Source organism: Monodelphis domestica, chromosome 8, assembly GCF_027887165.1.
Source record: "Monodelphis domestica isolate mMonDom1 chromosome 8, mMonDom1.pri, whole genome shotgun sequence".
In the NCBI taxonomy this organism is placed as follows: Eukaryota; Metazoa; Chordata; class Mammalia; order Didelphimorphia; family Didelphidae; genus Monodelphis; species Monodelphis domestica.
In genome coordinates, this window is record NC_077234.1 from 18,623,431 (window position 1) to 18,641,556 (window position 18,126).

Sequence of the window (18,126 nt, forward strand, 5' to 3'; positions counted from 1 at the left end):
CTTTGATCCAATAATATTGGCCTTCTTGCTGTTCATAGAACATAATACGCCATTGCCCAACCCCATGCATTTTCACTACTGACTCCCAGGCCTGGATTCCTCTTCCTTCTCACCTCCACCTTCTGACTTCCCTGATTTCCTTCAAGTCCCAGCTAAAGTTTTAGCCTTTCCAAGGCCTGTTGAATCTTAATGCCTTTCTCTTTGAGATTACCTACAAAATTATATATATGTAGTATTTCACATATTTCATATTTGATACAATTATATATTTCATATATTTATGAACAAGATTCCTTTAGGATATCTACATATATATATATGGAATCTTGTTCATACACCATAATTGGTAGACTGTGAGTCCCCTGAGAGCAGAGATTTGATTTTTCCCTTTCATGGTATTCTCATCTCTTAGCACAGTGCCTGGCACATAGCAGGGATCTGATAAATGCTAGTTACTTTTGTTCTCTTTTTAATATGACTTTTGTTCTTGTCCCTTTATCTCCATTCGATATTTAGACCTCAGCCCAAATCCATTCTTGTTGAGCTGATTTCACTGGGCCACTTGAGCAGGCTAGTCTTCAAAGGACAAAAATCCTGAATTTCTGTGCTCTCTCTCTCTCTCCATTTAACAGAAATAGCTCTTTGCCAAGAAGGCTCAGGAAATCTGAAATATGTTCTGTAATCCCCAAAGCCCTGTTCTCCAAGAGTGAACAGAAGGCTGTCTGGCAATCACAGTCGAGCACCAAGACATCAGTCACTGGCTACCTTGTTAATTCTTTCTACAGAATCAGACTAAAACAGCCCAGTGGAGTCAAGATCTAAAACTCCTCTCTGTCCTTTTTCCCCATCCCCTGCAGATGTCTTGAGCAGAACAGAGTGAAGGTTCTTTCCCCAAGGTTCCTAGCTTTGATCTGTGTCATTCACCTTCCTTATATTTTATTTTCCTCACGATTTGGCTACATGACAGAAAATATCAGGAACCCCATCCAAGAAACGGTGTTACTTACTGAAGATGAGCTAATTATTTTAATTTGTTCCAAAGCTTCTGACAGGCTTTCTTCAATCTCTGAGTCATTCAAGGAGAAGAGGTCCCCAGCACGGGAAAGATCCTTTTGTCCCAAAACCAGTCGGAACAGATGATGCATGGCGGTGCCCAGTGTGAATCAACTCTACTTCTAAATACACGGGCTTCCTTTTGAAAGGATTATTAGCATTGAAGGACATAGCAAGGGAGGCGCGACGTTTTCCTAGAAAGCTAGTTTTTTCTTTGGGCTTGAAGGTTTCTTCTGATCCACTCTGAAAAGGGGAAACACATGATTTATTATGGAAATTGGCAAAATAGCAGGAGGCTTAGAGGGGGACTTGCAGTCTCAATAGAAAAAAGATGCTTTTTAAAAAGTGTTGTTTTTTTTTTAATGAGTCTCAGAATTTCAGCGTTAAAAGGGATCTCAGAGGCCAATGAACTCAACTCATTCCTGAATAAGAATTGCCCTGACCAGTTGGTCCCTAGACCAATCCTCTAGATTGTACTTGAAAACCTGAAGTGAGGTGGAGCCCCTGTAAACTCCTTGAGAACAGTGGTGGTCTTGTATCCCCAGTTGCTTAGCAGAGTGCCTGATAAAGTAAATGCTTAGGAATTGTGTTTGTGTCTGTCTATCTGTCTAGTGCATTTTTAATATCTTATATTAATATCATCTCCTGACTTGGCATTTTTACTGATCATTCCCCACATTCAACATTTTCTACCACCTTATCTTCATCTCCTGGTTTCTCTGGCTTCTGTCAAGTCTCAGCTAAAGTCTCACATTCTATGAGAACCATTTCTTAATCCTCCTTAAAGCTAGTGCCTTTTCTGTGAGATTATCTCCATTTTATCTGGTATATATCTTCTTTGAGTGTAATTATTTGAATGTTGTCTCCTCCATTAGACTGTGAGCTCCTTGAAGGCAGGGGTTGGGTTTTAACCTTTTATTTTATCCTCAATACCTAACACAATGCCAGACGTTCTTCTCTCTTCTTCTCCCTTCCTTCTTCTCTCCCCCTCTCTCTGTTTCTCTTCTTGTTCTCCTCCTTGCCCCCCATCTTCCTCCTTCCCACTCCTCTTCTTGTCTCCACACTCCCCCCACCCCAGCCATTTCCAATGAGGGACTGCTCTGATTGTTATTGATTGTTTTCTTTCTATAGAGTCAAACTCTGCCTCTCAGCAGCTCCTAAATATTGCTTCTGGTTCTACCCTCTGGATTCAAGAATAAATCTCATCCATCTCCCACTTGATAGCTCTTCCTTCCCCACCCAATCTCTTCTGCAGATTAAAAATTCCCAGTTGCTTCAACTGATCTTCAATAATCTGAATTTGTGACCCTTCCACATATTGGTTGTCCTCTGGATACTCCCTTGCTTATCAATAGCCTCTTAAAAGGTACTACCCAGAAATGAACACATGTTCTGACCAAGACAGAGTATACACATCAGTACTCTCACTCCCCTAGTTTTGGACACTATGACCCTCTTAATGGAGCCTCAAGGATTGCTACAGTTTTCTGGCTGCCATATCACACCACTGAATGATATCATTTATAGCCAAAGTCCTGGATCCATTATCTTTTAATTATTTGAGCCTCAACAACAATTACTCTAAACCATGAGGTTCCTGAAAAATCCTATTTGATGTCACTTACACTTACTTTAACACCAATTCATTTTTCTTTGATTAATCAATAATCTTATATTTTAAAGCATTTTCCAATAAAAAATTAATACTACTAAAAAATTAATTCCACTTCTGGACCCCATAACATAGTTTCTTATGAAGGCTTCAGCTATATTAGATGGCCAATACATTTCTACCCAGGAGCCAAATATTTGAAATTTTCATTACCTTTATACAAATAGTTTAGGTAAAAAATATTGAAAGTCTTCAATTTAAAACAAAATCTGGTCTATGAGAGGTAAATATTTAAATAGAAAGTCAGTGAACTTGAAGTTAGAGATCTATATTTGGATTCCTTCTTATATATGTAAAGCCAAGACATTTTTTTTGTCTTTATAACAGACATTTTTACCATAATACCATATTGAGCCCTTTCATATGAGGAAAGTATTTAAATAAAATAATTTGATAGAGGGCTGACAATTAACAGCATATACCATAGTCTGCCCTAGAAGCCCCCTGAATTTCTGTTGTGTTGCAGAAAGAACTATTATCTGTTCTCCAGGACTCTGATTAATTTTTCAGTCATTCAAATTTCAGTTTCCAGTTTAGTGATCTGTTCCTTTATATTGCTGTAATCATTATGGATATTGTTCTCTTGATATTTTTTATTTTACTTTGCATCAGTTCATATAAACCTTCCTATGTTTCTCTCATTCTTTCACATTTGCCATTTTCTTATGCAGAATAATACAACCAGATAACACTGGTTGTTTTTTTTTTTATATTGCCCAATCAATGGGCACCCATTTTGTTTCCAGTTCTTTGTCAGTCAGTAAATAAATATTTATTAATAGCCTACTGTGTGCCAGATACTTTGACAAATGCTGAGGATACAAAAAGTGGCAAAAGATAGTCTCTGCCCTCAAGGAGCTCACCATCTAATGTGGTAGAGAAGGGGGCTGTATTGGAGAGATGGTGTAGATGGGAAATCAAGATGTTTCAAAGGTGAAATTGACAGATGTTGCAGAAGTGAAATCAACAAGAGATATTGAGGAGGTGAAACTGACAAGAGATACTGAAGAAATGAAGTTGACTAGAGATGGCACAGAAGTGAAACCAACAAGAGATGATCCAGAGGTGAAACCAACAAGAAATATGGAAGAGGTGAAAGTCACAAGAAGTAGTATAGAGATGAAACTGACAAGAGATGGTGAAGAAGTGAAATTAACTAGAGATGTTATAGAAGTGAAACCAACAAGAGATGATGGAAAAGTGAAATCAACAGAGGTCTTGGCAGTATCTTGGATATGGGAGGTGAGGGATAATGAGGAATCTAGGATGAATCTTAGTTTATGAGTCTGAGGGATTAGGAGGATGGTGTTACTTACCCTCAACAGTAATGGAGAAGTTTGAAAGGGAAGAAAATTTGGGGTGAAAAAAAGTTCATTTTTTAACATCTTGAGTTTTAAAATGTCTGATGAAATCCAATTGAGATATTTGAAAGGTAGTTTGAAGATGTGAGAATGGATGTCAGCAGAGAGGTTGCGGCAGAGTAGGTAGACTTGAGAATCAGCACAGAGAATTAAATTCATGGGAACTGATGAAATCATTGAGTGAAATAGTACAGAAAGAGAAAAGAAGAACATCCAAGAGAGAGCCCTATGAGACGCCTATGATTAGAAAGCAGGATATTGCATGAGGATCTAGCAAAGAAGACTGAGGAAAGGCTAGTTAGGTAGGAGAAGAAACTGGAGAGATTAGTGACTCAAAAACCCATAAAGAAGAAAATAGCAGGGAGAAAAGGGTGAATGACAGTGTTTAAGACTATATTTAAGACTATAGTCTCTAAGACTATAGTCTTAAACATAGAGATTTTAAAAAAGGAAGATTGAGAAAAATGATTGAATTTGGTGATAAAGAAACCAATTAATTTGGAGAGAATAGTTTAAATGGCATGAAAAAAAGTCAGAAGCTGAATTGTAGGAGGTTAAGAAGAGGGAAGAAGAGGTACCCAATGTACCTCTGTTTAGACAGTCTTTTCATGGAGTTAGCCACCAAGGGTGGAAGAAATAGAAGATGACAGCTCTCAGAGATCTAATAGTACTCAAAAAAAAAAAAAAACACCTTTACCATCTGTTTTAGAATCAATACTGTGTATTGGTTCCAAAACCAAAAAATGGTAAGGCAACTGTGATTAAGTGACTTGCCCATGATCACTCAGCTGGAAAGTATTTGAGGTCAAATTTTTATACTATACACTGATTTACCTCAAGTAATAGGATGTTTGGGCTTTTTTAGGATACAGGAAACAACTTTTGCTATGAATAAAGTAGTAAATATTGACCCTTTGTTTCCATCAGACATATGCCCAATAGGAAGTCAAAGAGCATGTATAGATGGTTCAGTCACTCTTCTCAAGCAATTTTGAATTGATATCCTCAATGATTGATCCACTTCACAAGCTCCATCAACAGTACATTAGTGTTCCTGCATTCTCCCAGATATTTGAGCATGAACTATTTATATATATATATATATATATATATATATATATATTTTTACCATGGTTTACAATTTGAATAGTGTAAAGTCTAAGTTTTTCTGATTTACCTTTCTCTTATTATTAGTTTCAATTTGGTAACTTATACTTTGTAGTTTTGTTATTGAAAAGTGTTCATTTCAATTTATGGTATATAAATGTGTTGAAATACTATTATGCTATAAGAAATGATGAAAAGGATCGTTTCAGTGAAACCTTTGAAGACTTGTTTGATCTAATACAGAGTGATGTGAGCAGAACCAGGAGGACGTTTATATAATCACCAGAACACTGTAATGACAAACAACTTTAAAAGTTATAAGAACTATGACTAAAGCAATGACTAAATATAATTCCAGGAAAATCTATGATAACAGACTATTTATTCTCCTCTTGACAGAGGGGTGGTAGAGTCAGATTACAGAATGTTTATATTCTATAAACAAAAATACAACATAATTTTTACATAAATTTATATTATGTAATATGTAGTATATATAGTACATATCACATATAATATATGACACAGCAATGTAAGAATTTCTTTTGGTTGACTACATATTTATCTCAAAAGTTCTCTTTTGCAATGGTGGAAATGGGCTGGGAAGGAGAGAATATCCATTTTTTGTTCACTGAAAAAAATGTAAGTCAAACAACAACAAAAAGAAGATCATATCCTCTGACAATTTAAGTATTGGAGAGGGGTTCTCTGTAACTTATTTGTGCCAATTTGCTGTATATTTTTTATATGAGTATTATTAGATTATTAGCTCATTTTATGTGATAAAAATCATTTTCCCATTCTGCAGTTTCTATTCTAATTCTGTTTTCATTAATTTTATCTCTATATTGGCTTTTGAATTTGAAATAGCCAAATTGTCTTATCTTTCTCTCTTGGATCTCCCATGCTTACTAGCTGTATGATCATAGTCAACGTACTTTAATTCTCAAAGCCCCTGTTTCCTCAACTATTAAATGACAGACAGAATCATAAAACTGAAGAATTATTGGGAGTCTCTGAGATCATTTAAGTCTAAAAGAATCCCATATACAGCAAACCCAACGAGTGATCATTCAGCGTTTGTCCCTCCTTGAGAAGGGGACCGTTTACTGCCCATTTCACTTTTTGGATGACTTTGTTGGGGATATTTTCCTCAGCTTGGACCTCTTTGTGATTTCCACCCATTCAACCTCTTTAGATCTTTGGGGAACAAGAAGTCTTATTCCTTTTCAAATATTTGAAAATAGTTATTAAATATAACAATATATAAAAAATAGTTAATAGTTTAAAAATAATTCAGACAGCTAGATGGCACCATAGTACACAGAGCTATGGACTTGGAGGCAGGAAGACCTGAGTTTAAATCCTGCCTCAGTCTCTTACTAGATGTGTGACTTTGGGCAAGTCATTTAATTTGCTTACCTCAATTTCCTCTAAAATGAAAATAATAATAGCACAACATTGTAAGGATCAGATGAGTTAATATATGTAATGTATTTTACAAGTTTTAAAGAGCTCTATAATTTGTTTATGTCCAATACTTCATGGCCCCATTTGGGGTTTTCTTGGCAAAGATGCTGGAATAGTTTGCCATTTTCTTCTCCAGCTCATTTTGCAGATGAGGAAACTGAGGCAAACACACTTAAGTGACTTATTCAGGGTCACCCATATAGTATCTGAGACCAGATTTGAACTCAAGAAGATGAATCTTCCTGACTCCAGGACTGGCATTCTGTATACTATGGCACTAACTAGCTGCCCTGCTCTATAAATGCTAAATAATAGTAATTCCCCAGTGGAATAGTGCATCAGATACAGGAAAGGGGTGGGGGGAGGGGAAGGAAATAACATGAGTCTTGTAACCATGGAAAAATATTCTAAATCATCTAATTAAATAAAATTTTAAAAAATAAGTATTAATAATTCCCTCAACAAGTCTTATCTTATCCATGCTAAACCCTCCAGGTCCTTCAGCCAGTCATCATTCCATTGCTCCCCTTTACCCCTTTTGGACATACTCCAGATTATTAATGTGGCCCTAGAACTGGACATGACAATAGCAGATGTCACTTGGCTTGGCCAGAGTTAACCCATCTTATCCTGGACACTTTTCTACCATAACAAAATATTGGCTCCCATTGAGCTCACAGCCCTTCTTGGTCCCTCTGACCTTGTCCAGGCAAATTGTTGGCCAGCCACACCTTCTCTACTTTATATTGCAAAGTGTATATTTAGAACCAAAGTGTAAGACTTTACCCTTCTCTCTAGTAAACATTATCTTATTAGACTTGGCAACATTCTAGCTGGTCCAGATGTTTACTTGTCCTGGCTAGCATCTGGTGTCTATCCCAACTCTCCCTTCCAGCTTTGTGTTGTGTGAAAATCTGATAAACGTGCTAGTTCTCTCATTAGTCAAGCCATTGGCAACAATGTCAACCAGCACAGATCTCTGTGTCATACATCTAGAGACTACCTCCTTAGTTGTTCTTTAGCCATTAATGTCTATGGCTATTCAATTAGTTCCAAAGCCACCAATTAGATGGAAGAAATCATAGGATCCAAGCCTTTCAATCTAGAAGGGTTCTCTCTCTCTCTCTCTCTTTCTTTCTTTCTTTCTTTCTTTCTTTCTTTCTTTCTTTCTTTCTTTCTTTCTTTCTTTCTTTCTTTCTTTCTTTCTTTCTTTCTTTCTTTCTTTCTTTCTTTCTTTCTTTCTTTCTTTCTTTCTTTCTTTCTTTCTTTCTTTCTTTCTTTCTTTCTTTCTTTCTTTCTTTCTTTCTGGCATCATTTAGTTGTTTCTTAGTCTTGTTCAACCTTAGAAAATCATCTAATCCTACATATAGCTGAGAGCCCCTTTCAGCCTCAGTTTCCTTATCTGTAAAATGAGATGGATGATTCTATGACCTCTAAAATCTCTGCCTTTGTGGTTCCTTCCAGCTCTCAGTCTGTGATTCTAGAATTCTTCTTGGAATGATAAATGACTTTTCTATTCTAGTGACCCTCACTACTGAGAGATGGCCCCAAACTAGAGCATAGATGAGGAGAGGTGAGAAAACTGTCGTACCTTGGGAGTCTCTGCTCACATGTATTAGATGAGGGATTCTTTTTGACCTAGATGACCTCAGAGAGTCCCAAGAATTCTACAGTTCTATTAGGTACCAGTCAAGGCATCTGAGACTAGCTCTCCCCAGATGTCACAGGGGAAATAGAGTCAAAGGTAGGCAGTCAGAAAGACATATAGGAAGATAGACAGAGAGGAAGAGTGGGTGATGAGGCAGAGACCCCAACATGAAGAGCTGCTACTTTGGGGGACCAAACAAAAAGTACCATCTAGTACAAAGGTATCAAGACACCCGCAAAACCTTCAAGGGCAGCCCAAGTCAGACTAAAATGTAGCTGGGAAACGTTTGACAAAATAAATAAAATTACAATACAACATAAATATTGTTAATTTGTGGTTGTCTAAGTCAATGTGGGGAGTTATTCTGACTCCAGCCTTGTACTCTGTGTACTATCCTGCCACCTATCTTTTCTATTACATCACTACCTTGTTCCAAAGTCTTCAATGGCTCCCCATGACCTACTGAATGAATCTGAAATTTAGCCTGGAGGAATTGGGGTATAGTAGAAAAGGTACTACTCTAGTTGGAGTCAGGGGACCTGAGTGTGAATATCTGCTTTGGGATTTATCACCTCTGTCACCCCCTCACCTTCCTTAGCCTTAGCTAGAGTCCTTAGCTATAAAAGGAGGTGTTTGGGCTAAGTGCCTTTGGATGTTTCTTGCACCTCACAGACTTGATCCCATGATCCTCAGTGTGGAATTCAAAGCAACCCCAAACTACTGTTCCATCTTTAGAACCAACAATACTTTTTAAAAAATGCTTACTTTGTGTCTTAGAATCAGTACTATGTATTGGCTGCAAGGCAGAAGAGCAATGAGGACTAGGCAATGGGGGCTAAGTGACTTGTCCAGGGTCACACAGCTAGGAAGCGTCTGAGGCCAGATTGGAACCTAGGACTTCTCATCTCTGGACCTGACTCTCAATTCACTGAGGCAACTAACTGGCCCCTTCTCTAATACTTCTAACATACATCGCTCCCAATCCACGTAGACTGGTCAGGATTTCCTGAACACTCACACTGGATGTCTGCCTCCTCCCTCCGCCTAGGCAGACAGACAGACTGCCCTTCTCCGCATAGTATAGGGACCCATTCTCCAAAGTCAGAGCTTTGCCATCATTCTTGTGTCATGGGCCCTGCGGCCAGGCTGGTGAAGCCCCTGAATCCCTTCCCAAGAGAAGCTGTTTAAATCCTAAAATAAAACCCAGAGGATTCCCAAGGAGACCAGTTCTATTGAATTAGTTATTATATGTGACTATGTATACATACATAAAGGCATGTGTGAATCTACACACATGTGTATATGAAACCACACACACACACCCCTTTGTATAACACTGTGCACATATTGAAAGTCAAGTTCACAATCTTCAGGGTAAGAACCACCACTGAGTTGGGCTAGTCCTGCATGCACACACACAGATATGCATACATGTGCATATATACACATGTGTGTAAAATACACGTGTAGATAATACAGACACCTTTATGTGTATATATGCTGTGTGTGTATACAAGAAGAGCCTAAATCAGGAGGGCTTCTGACACCTGGCGTCCATGATGTGTGTGAGGGTTTACTGGACTCTTCTTGATTCCACCTTGCTGCCTCCTGAACCACCAGAGGAAAGTTAGAAATTCATGCCCAGCCTCCAAAGAGAGACAGACAGAGACAGAGACAGAGAGACAGAGGAGAGAGACAGAGACAGAAAGGAGACAGACAGAGATGCAGAGAGGAGAAGAGATAGACAGACAGAGACAGACAGACAGACAGAGAGGAGACAGAAAGAGACAGAGACAGAGGGAGAGGGAGAGGGAGGAAAGAAGAGAGAGGAGACAGAGAGAAAAGGAGGGAGAGAGAGAAAGAGGAAGAGCATTTCATACTCAACACTCAGGTACACACATACAGAAGCACACACATACACATAACACATATTTAAAGTGAGTTCATGGCCCTCAGGGGCAGAGTCCTAGCTTCTCCTTGGCCTCAGAGTGAGGAAGAGCTGAGTTCAAGTCCAATTCCTTTCTCTTTCTCTAACCCCTCAGACTGTGACTCTAAGCAATCATCTGACCCTCGGAGCCTCCAGGCAGCTCTAGAAGCCTGAGTAGGGACCAGTCTATAGGAGGAATTTCTTTCCTGGGGGCACCAGTGAAACCACAAGCCCAGTCCAACCCGGCTCTCCTGCTCTCCTCCTCCTTCCAAATCGGACACTCTCCCCTAAATGTGGCCAGTGGTTCCCCTCCCCCAGTTTCTCCCTCTTCCTTTCTCCAGATGGCCCCTTTCCTCGGTTAGACCCTTCAAAGGCAGCAGGAATCTTTCAATTCAGAAAGTTTACAAAAGCTCTTTCCCGGGATGGTATCTCGGCCCCCCACTCCAGCCCCACCCCCTCCTCCTTTATGAATGGTCTGTGAAATCTTAAGCAACTCCAGATTTCGTTTTGGCCGGTGGGTCTGAGCTAATTGACAGGGCAGATAAAATTCCTGTCTGCCTCCACCCTCTCCCTCCCCATAATCCCTGTGGTTTGGGGCTTAAAGTGCTCACGTTACTCCCGGTCTGATGCCTGTGGCCTCCCACTGGCTGAGTTGGAGTCCCAGACTCTCCTAAGAAAACAACATGGAGGGGGAAATGAAGCCCAGTGCCTCGGCCCAGGGTCCCATCCTCCTGAGCAGCCCAGAGTGCCCCTGGCTCTCTATTTACCTGTGCTCCTCTCCAAAGTGTCTCTTGATGCTGCTTCTGCCACCCAGTTGCATCTTTGGAGGTTAGGGGCGATTTCTGGCTTTGCCTTGGGGGTCCAGCAGGCAGCCTCCCAGGGCACAGCTAGCTGAAGTCAGGGAGCCCAGGGAAGCGCCAGTTGTTCATTGCAATGCCAAGGTTTTGGAATGCCAGGAATGCAGCCTAATTCAGCCTTCACTGGGAGCCTGCCTTGGTCAGGTGGCCAGGCTGAGCCTCCACCAGGGGCAACCTTATCTCCCAGGGAAATGCTATGTTTCCTGGGATGAAATACAAAGCCTGCTGTAGCCAGCTACAGTGTTTTTTTAAGCAGAGAACACAAAACTCTCTGTGTTCGGGAAAACTACCCTTTCTCCAGGAAGATTGGGGAGGGGAAAAAAAACCACCCAAGAACAGAGAGCGTGTTCAAAGGCAGCTGTGGCAGGTGAATGAAAGAGTCATGTGTGCCATTTCTTCAATCCAGGGAGAACAAGAGAGCCAGGAGCTAATTGGCACTTCCTCTCCTCTGTGGACTTACCCAAATCACCTGGAACTCTGGGGAATTGACCTAGAAAGAACCTCAGGTAATCAGACAGAAACTTGGCCAAATGGGTGGGTCATATTTGAGGAAAATTTAAGTATGTAGACCTTATGAGACAGATTTGCAGCATTAAAGAATCAGAAAGGGTTTGGGGAAGAGTGAGGCGACATTTGGGGCATATTTCCTGTCTCCTATACCAGGGATTTAACTTTAACCTCTTTGGGACTCAGTTTCCTCATCTAAACTGAGGAGGATGTAAAAGAGGATAGATCCGGTATTTGAAGTAACTTCATGGAATTGCACATCAACTATGGGAGGGGGGTTGGGGAAGGGCAGGGAAAGAACATGAATCTTGTAACCATGGAAAAATATTCTAAATGAATTAAATAGGAGGAGGAGAAGGAGGAGAAGAAGAAGGAGGAGGAAGAGAGAAGAAGAAGAAGAAGAAGAAGAAGAAGAAGAAGAAGAAGAAGAAGAAGAAGAAGAAGAAGAAGAAGAAGAAGAAGAAGAAGAAGAAGAAGAAGAAGAAGAAGAAGAAGAAGAAGAAGAAGAAGAAGAAGAAGAAGAAGAAGAAGAAGAAGAAGAAGAAGAAGAAGAAGAAGAAGAAGAAGAAGAAAACTTCAGAGTATAAATAACTAAGATTCCACTTTCCTGAGACTTAGTTGCTTACTCCCTATCAGGTCACTGACCTCCTTAAGCCTCAGTTTCTTCAACAGAAAAATGAGGAGGTTAGACTATGTAACCTCTGAATACTTTTCAGTAATTCTCTAAGCAGGAGATTAAATCTTTTAATTCATGACCACTTGGTTTAAGAAAAACAACTTCTAGGGAGCATCTCATTTAAACTGTTAAGGATTCATGTTTTACAGATGTGCTGAACTATAAAACATTCCTGTCTCCCTGATACCCAGCACCTTCATTCAAGGGTCTTGGGTAAGGCTGGCTGGGCAGACATATAGAGGCTTTGACTGATGATTCTATCTATTTCACAGCTCACAAGTGAATTCTCTGTGTGGCCAGCTCTAGGCTGCATGGCGAGGTAGGAATCTGCTGCTGTGGCAAGTGGTGTGATCTTGCTTTGCAGACCATCTAACACCACAAGAGCTCTGCCTCTAGAGTTTAGAGGATTTGTTTAACCTGCCACCTCTGACAACTACTATCTTTGTGACTTTGCATCCCTTGGCCTCAGTTTCCTCAACTACAAAGGACAGGCGTTAGACTGGATGGTCTGAGATCCATTCCAGAAGGATCTTAGGACCTTCAAGTCCTTCCCCACCCACAGGGATGGAGAATCCAAAACCTGTAGCAGAAACCAGAATAAGTTGCATCATCAGCATGAATTATAACAACTCCCATTTATAAAGTACTTTTCTCTCAATATGCCATGGGGATAGGATGTCCAGATATTATAATTCCCATTTTACAGATGAAGAAACTGGGGTCCAGAAATACTCAATAATCTGTTCAAGGTTATATAGTCATTAAGAGTCCAAAACAAGATGGAAAAGTAGTCAAAATGTCAAAACCAAGAAAATTAGTCAAAGAAGGCCATCAGAAAAGTTTTCTCATTTGAATGCAATAATGGTCACCCTTTAGTCACTCATTGAAACAAATAGCACTTTATTCATCCTTTCTCATTATTTTTCATCCTTTTTTTTTAAACCCTTACCTTTTGTCTTAGAATCCATACTGTGTATTGGTTCCAAGGCAGAAGAGCAGTAAGGGCTAGGCAATGGGGGTTAAGTGACTTGCCCAGGGTCACACAGCTGGGAAGTGTCTGAGGCCAGATTTAAACCCAAGACCTCTGGTCTCTGGGCCTGGATCTTAATCCACTGAGCTACCCAGCTGCTCCCTAGTTTTCATTCTTTAATATTCCAGTGAGGTGGGTAGAGAGCAGAAGTCAGAGTTAGAAAGAACTGAGCTCAAATCCTGCTTCTGATACTCTGAGCCTCAGTTTCCTTCTCTGTAAAATGGAAATAACAATAACACTTGCCTTCCAGGGTTTTTGTGAGGATCAAATGAGATAATCAATATAAAATATAAATATATATTATATATATAAATATAAAATGCTTCATAAGCCTTAATTGTACGAATGTTACTTCTTACTAGAATCAATCCGCTTGCTAGCCTTTGAAAAATGCAATCCTAAACTAAACACAGGCTTCATCCAGGCTATACTAGGCGGTTCCTGGAAATGAGGGACTTCAGAACCCTTTCATTTTGTCTTTGTGTCTCCAGCACCCAAAAGATGTATTTTAAATGCTTGATCAATGAATGAATAGCTCCCACTATCATGCCCTGGGCAAGGGAGATGCTCCATCCCAGATTGGACTTGTCCTTCCCTCAGGGAGTTTATGGGAATATTCTATTCAGTACTGGACTCTGCCACGCTTGTATCTGGTCAGGCTTTCTCCCCCTTAAAGGCTGACCTCTTTGCAGCTCTCTAGAATTTGTCCCTTCTGGGTCTGTGACAATGTTATCTCCCTCCTCCACCTCTGCCCCTGGGCTGGCTCCAGCAGCTGGAGAGATAGCCTGACCCTTGAGCTTCCCCAAGACCTGTGGAGCAAACCTTCCCAGATGAAAGGTCTGCAATACAAGAAAAAAATAGTGACCAGAGCTGGCATTTCTGTAGGGCCTTTCTGGAGTCATTTGACCTTCCCAACACCAAAAGTTAGCTATTTTTCTCCAGATAACAGTAGGAAAAAATTATGGATTCATCAGGGTAGGGAACTCTAGGTAGAAATCCATTCCTCTGACAGACACAACACCTTCATCACTCCTGTCTTAAGAGAGTTATCAGGGCCCACCCAGAGGTAAAGTGACTTGGCCAGAGTCACACAGTCAAGATAAAGCAGTTCTTCCAGATTCTGAGATTAAGAAATAAATAAAATTTCCATTTTACAGATAAAGAAACTGACTGGTTAGATGACTAATTTGCCTGTGGTCATGCCGTTAATTCCAGAAAGGCAAAAGTTAAACCCATTAAATATGGGGTGACAATGGGAATCTCTCCAGCACCAGGTTGTCTGTCTATAGAAGATATTTTACTTCCTTAGAACTGGCTCCACCAATTATCTTCCCCCCCCAAAGCTGGTTTGGTCACAAAATGCTACATAAATGCCAACTTTTTATTCTTTTCCTAATTTTTTACTGGTGTTTCAGAAGCTTAGGGTTAGTGGCCATATCTATTAAAGCCTGTATAATTCTCCAACAAGCTATGGTTGAGAGTAACCAGGAGGCAGTATGCCTAGACGAGTGTGGGTTTGGGAGTAAAGGAGAGCAACTGGGTTCCATCCAGAGTTGGCTACTCATGTGTGACTTTAGGGGAGTCACTTAACTCCTGTGTGCCTCGGTTGTCCTTATCTGTAAAATGCAGCATTGGGACAGAGGAGACTCTTAATTTTTTAAGACCCCTCTTTGGCAGTTATTCTGGAGAAACCTAGGAACTCCTTAGAATCAAGTTTCTAAATGTATCTAATAAAATACCGAGGATAGCAAAGGAACTCAATTGTAGTGATTTAGAGTAATCAAAATATTCAATAATGCAACTTCCTGGATCTCCAGATTAAGACCTCCTGGACAAAACAATTTCTAAGTTCCTTCCCCATCTTTCTATCTATAATTCTCATTGTCTCTGTTTTGATCAAATAGAAAGTTCCCAGGTACAAATACTTCTGTTTCCTCAGCTCATGTACTATTGGCTTTGCTTAAGAAAGATTTAGAAAGCCACTAGAACTTCTGAAGACAATGTTTAGTGTGATCAAGAATGTAGAAAGCTAGATTGCCCCTGGGACATCACCTCATCTAAACTTAATAATAAGGAAATTAGGGTCCCAAGCAAGTTAAATGACTTGTCCAAGGTCACATGAGCAATAAGTAACAAAAGTCAGACTTGACAGGTCTTCTGAATCCAAATTCAGCATTCCGGACACTTTATCCCAAGGAAAAGGAACTAGACCTGTGACTGAATTGGCATGTGGGACTCCTGGACCAGAAAATTCTCTCCACCAATACCATTTGGCATGTTCTGATCTTAGAGAGAAACCTATAGCACCAAGAAGTTAAGTGACTTATCTAGGGTCAGATCACCAGTGGATTTGGGGGTAAGAGCTAAACTTGGATCTTCTTGCTTTTTTGGCTATCCTTCCAGCAATTAGCTCTCTTTCACCTCCTGCAAGTTTGGAAGGAATAGAATAAACCCAGCAAGCCAACTGGTCATGAAGAAAGTGCTCACCTCAGTACTAGGAAAGGCCCAGTTTTCTTCCTCCAAATAACATCATTCTTTGATAGAAATATTTACCAGAGGTACAAAGACCCCCAGAGACTCCCAAATACAACATCAATAATTTTATTTTTTTCTTAAACTTATCCTGTTTGAAAAGTGGCCCATTGAATAATTTGGGCGGCAGAATCTTTTGCTGAAGTTCACAGATTTTTTTTTCCCTTGAAAGGAAGGATTAAAGATTATTTTGAAAGAGCATCTTTTTCACACAGCATGAATGGACTCCAGGAGTTCCCATGGGAATCGGCTGCATACATTTCAAGCCTCCCACAAGACATCTATTGTTCCCTGCATGCCTCTCCATTTCTCCTGTCATGGCATGTTTCTGCCCTGAACTTCTACTAAAAGCCTTTGGACTATTTCAATTGAACAGAAAGGACCAGGCAGTTGGCTCCTGATTTTTTTTTTTAACTCATACAGTTTCTATTTTACAGGCTAATTTTCATAATCACATACAAATTAGTCATAACATTTCGGGGACTCCCCCACTACCATATAACCAGTCACATCCACAACTTTACTGAAATACAGACAAATGGAAAACATTTTCCTCCAAGAGAATTAAGTATCTACAACATTCTATTTTTTTATTGCCAATAAATATTGAAAAACCAAGAATTCATAGTTTGCTTATCTCCTACCTACCAGGCATACATTTTCACTTGCCATTATTGATTTTGCCATTAAATTGGCCTTGGGAGAGGAAAAAAGAATCCTTGCTTAAAAAAAAAAAAAGACTTGACATACTGTTGCTTTCATTTCCGCAGAAATGATGCCCAACCTTCTTTTTTTTTCAGTGTAAAGGAAATTCCAAGTTTAGTAGACCTTTCTTTGGGTGCTCATGTCAGTAAATGAAACAGTTCTACAAGCCACCTTAAATGGGGGATTCTTGAAGGAAGATGAAATTGTGTAACTGATCATGGGAGTGGGTTAAGCACAGAAGCCAAGTAAAAAGGGGGTGGGGTGGGGGTTATGGGGGGGGGGGGAAGAGATCTCCTGAGCAGTAATTTAGAAAACTCCCACGGAAAGAAAGTGAAGTCTGCAATTTCAAAATCAGCCTTTGTGGTCTGGAGCACCCCAAATGGCTACAGAGATGCCCTTTAATTTTTCTTCCAGAACCCTGGGGCAAGGTCAAGTCCTTCTCTAGCTCATCAAGTTTCCTGGAGAAACCCAGACATTGTTACAGGGATTTTTTTTTTTTTTTTGGTCGGGGGTAGGGCAGGGAGAGGACCGAAGGAAAATGCACACGCTGTCTCTAGAAGGAGAGCTTATTCATTCTGAGGCACGGAAGCATGTCTACCGCCACTGGGTCACGCACAAAAGTCATACTTGAAATGCATGCCTCAGAGGCTGCCCACAATGCCGCCAAGGAGCTATTTGCATAATCTGCCAGCCCCAGATGCCTTCATTTAGCGGGCGATCATTTGCTGAGGGAAGACTTTATGGACAGGAACTCAGCCCGTCAGGCAGGGGAAGGAATCTCGGAAAAAAGGAAAAAGTGCAATCAATGCGCGCTTGGTCTTAGCCCGTCAGAAGGGTGAAGAGTCCGGCCCCTGCCTCTGTACGCGAAGGCAGCTGGCCGACTCGCTCTCAGTGCCTGTCAGATCACCGGGCTGGGCACTGCGCTCACTCACCGCGGACTTGTCAGGTAGAATCAAGTAAAGCAAAGTCTCGGCTCCACGTTCCCCAGCCTCGGATCAGAACGCGGCTGCGGGGGCCAACCTCTGCTCCGCAGCCAGCCTGCTGGAAAGTTCTCGGAGCAGATTCCGGGGCTGAATGGGTCCGATTTGTCCAACGACCCGTGGTTTAAGCCCGGTTAATGAATAACCTACTTTAAGGAATCAAGGAAGTTTTCAGTGAATATCAGATTGGGGACTCTTATCAGAAATCAGTGGAAAGGCTGAGCTGTTTTCGTGGTGAGGGGCAGAGAGGCTGGAGAGGATAAGGGAGAATAGGAGAGTTCAGGGCAGAGGATAAAGCCAAAGGGGGGGGGGGGGGGGCAGAGGAAGGAGGCTGGGAAAGGAAAGGGAGGGGGGAGCAGAGCTTTGACAGTAAGAGTGAAAAAAGAGAGCAAAAGCTAGTATGTCTATAGGACGGGGAGGGACACTGAGTGTAGCCATAAGAATTTGGAAATCCACCCTGGTAATATCCCCTGGGGGTAAGTAAGGCCCTTGAGACAGGGAAGCAGAATGTGAATGGAGACACTAACGTTTCTGCCATTCATATGGAGATAATCATTTCTGGAGAGGTCTACCCTCTTCTTCACTTTGCTATCCAATGCTT

The 18,126-nt window shown here is 40.7% G+C and overlaps 1 protein-coding gene across 4 annotated transcripts in view; it reads right to left on the minus strand.

Annotated features, from left to right (window-relative positions):
- VEPH1 (ventricular zone expressed PH domain containing 1) overlaps positions 1-17,696 on the minus strand; it is a 232,780-nt gene extending 215,084 nt beyond the window's left edge. Inside the window, exons 1-3 of one of the 4 annotated variants that reach the window (XM_007502315.3) lie at positions 11,006-11,797; positions 10,850-10,908; positions 1,008-1,296 (exon numbers count right to left, since the gene is read on the minus strand). In XM_007502315.3, the coding sequence (XP_007502377.2) occupies positions 1,008-1,145 (138 nt within the window). In that variant the 5' untranslated portion in view covers positions 1,146-1,296; positions 10,850-10,908; positions 11,006-11,797. Of the gene's footprint in view, positions 1-1,007; positions 1,297-10,849; positions 10,909-11,005; positions 11,798-17,477 lie in introns of those variants that run through there. The other 3 variants (XM_007502316.3, XM_001363287.4, XM_007502319.3) reach the window with 3 other exon arrangements.
- Positions 17,697-18,126: the final 430 nt, after the last annotated feature.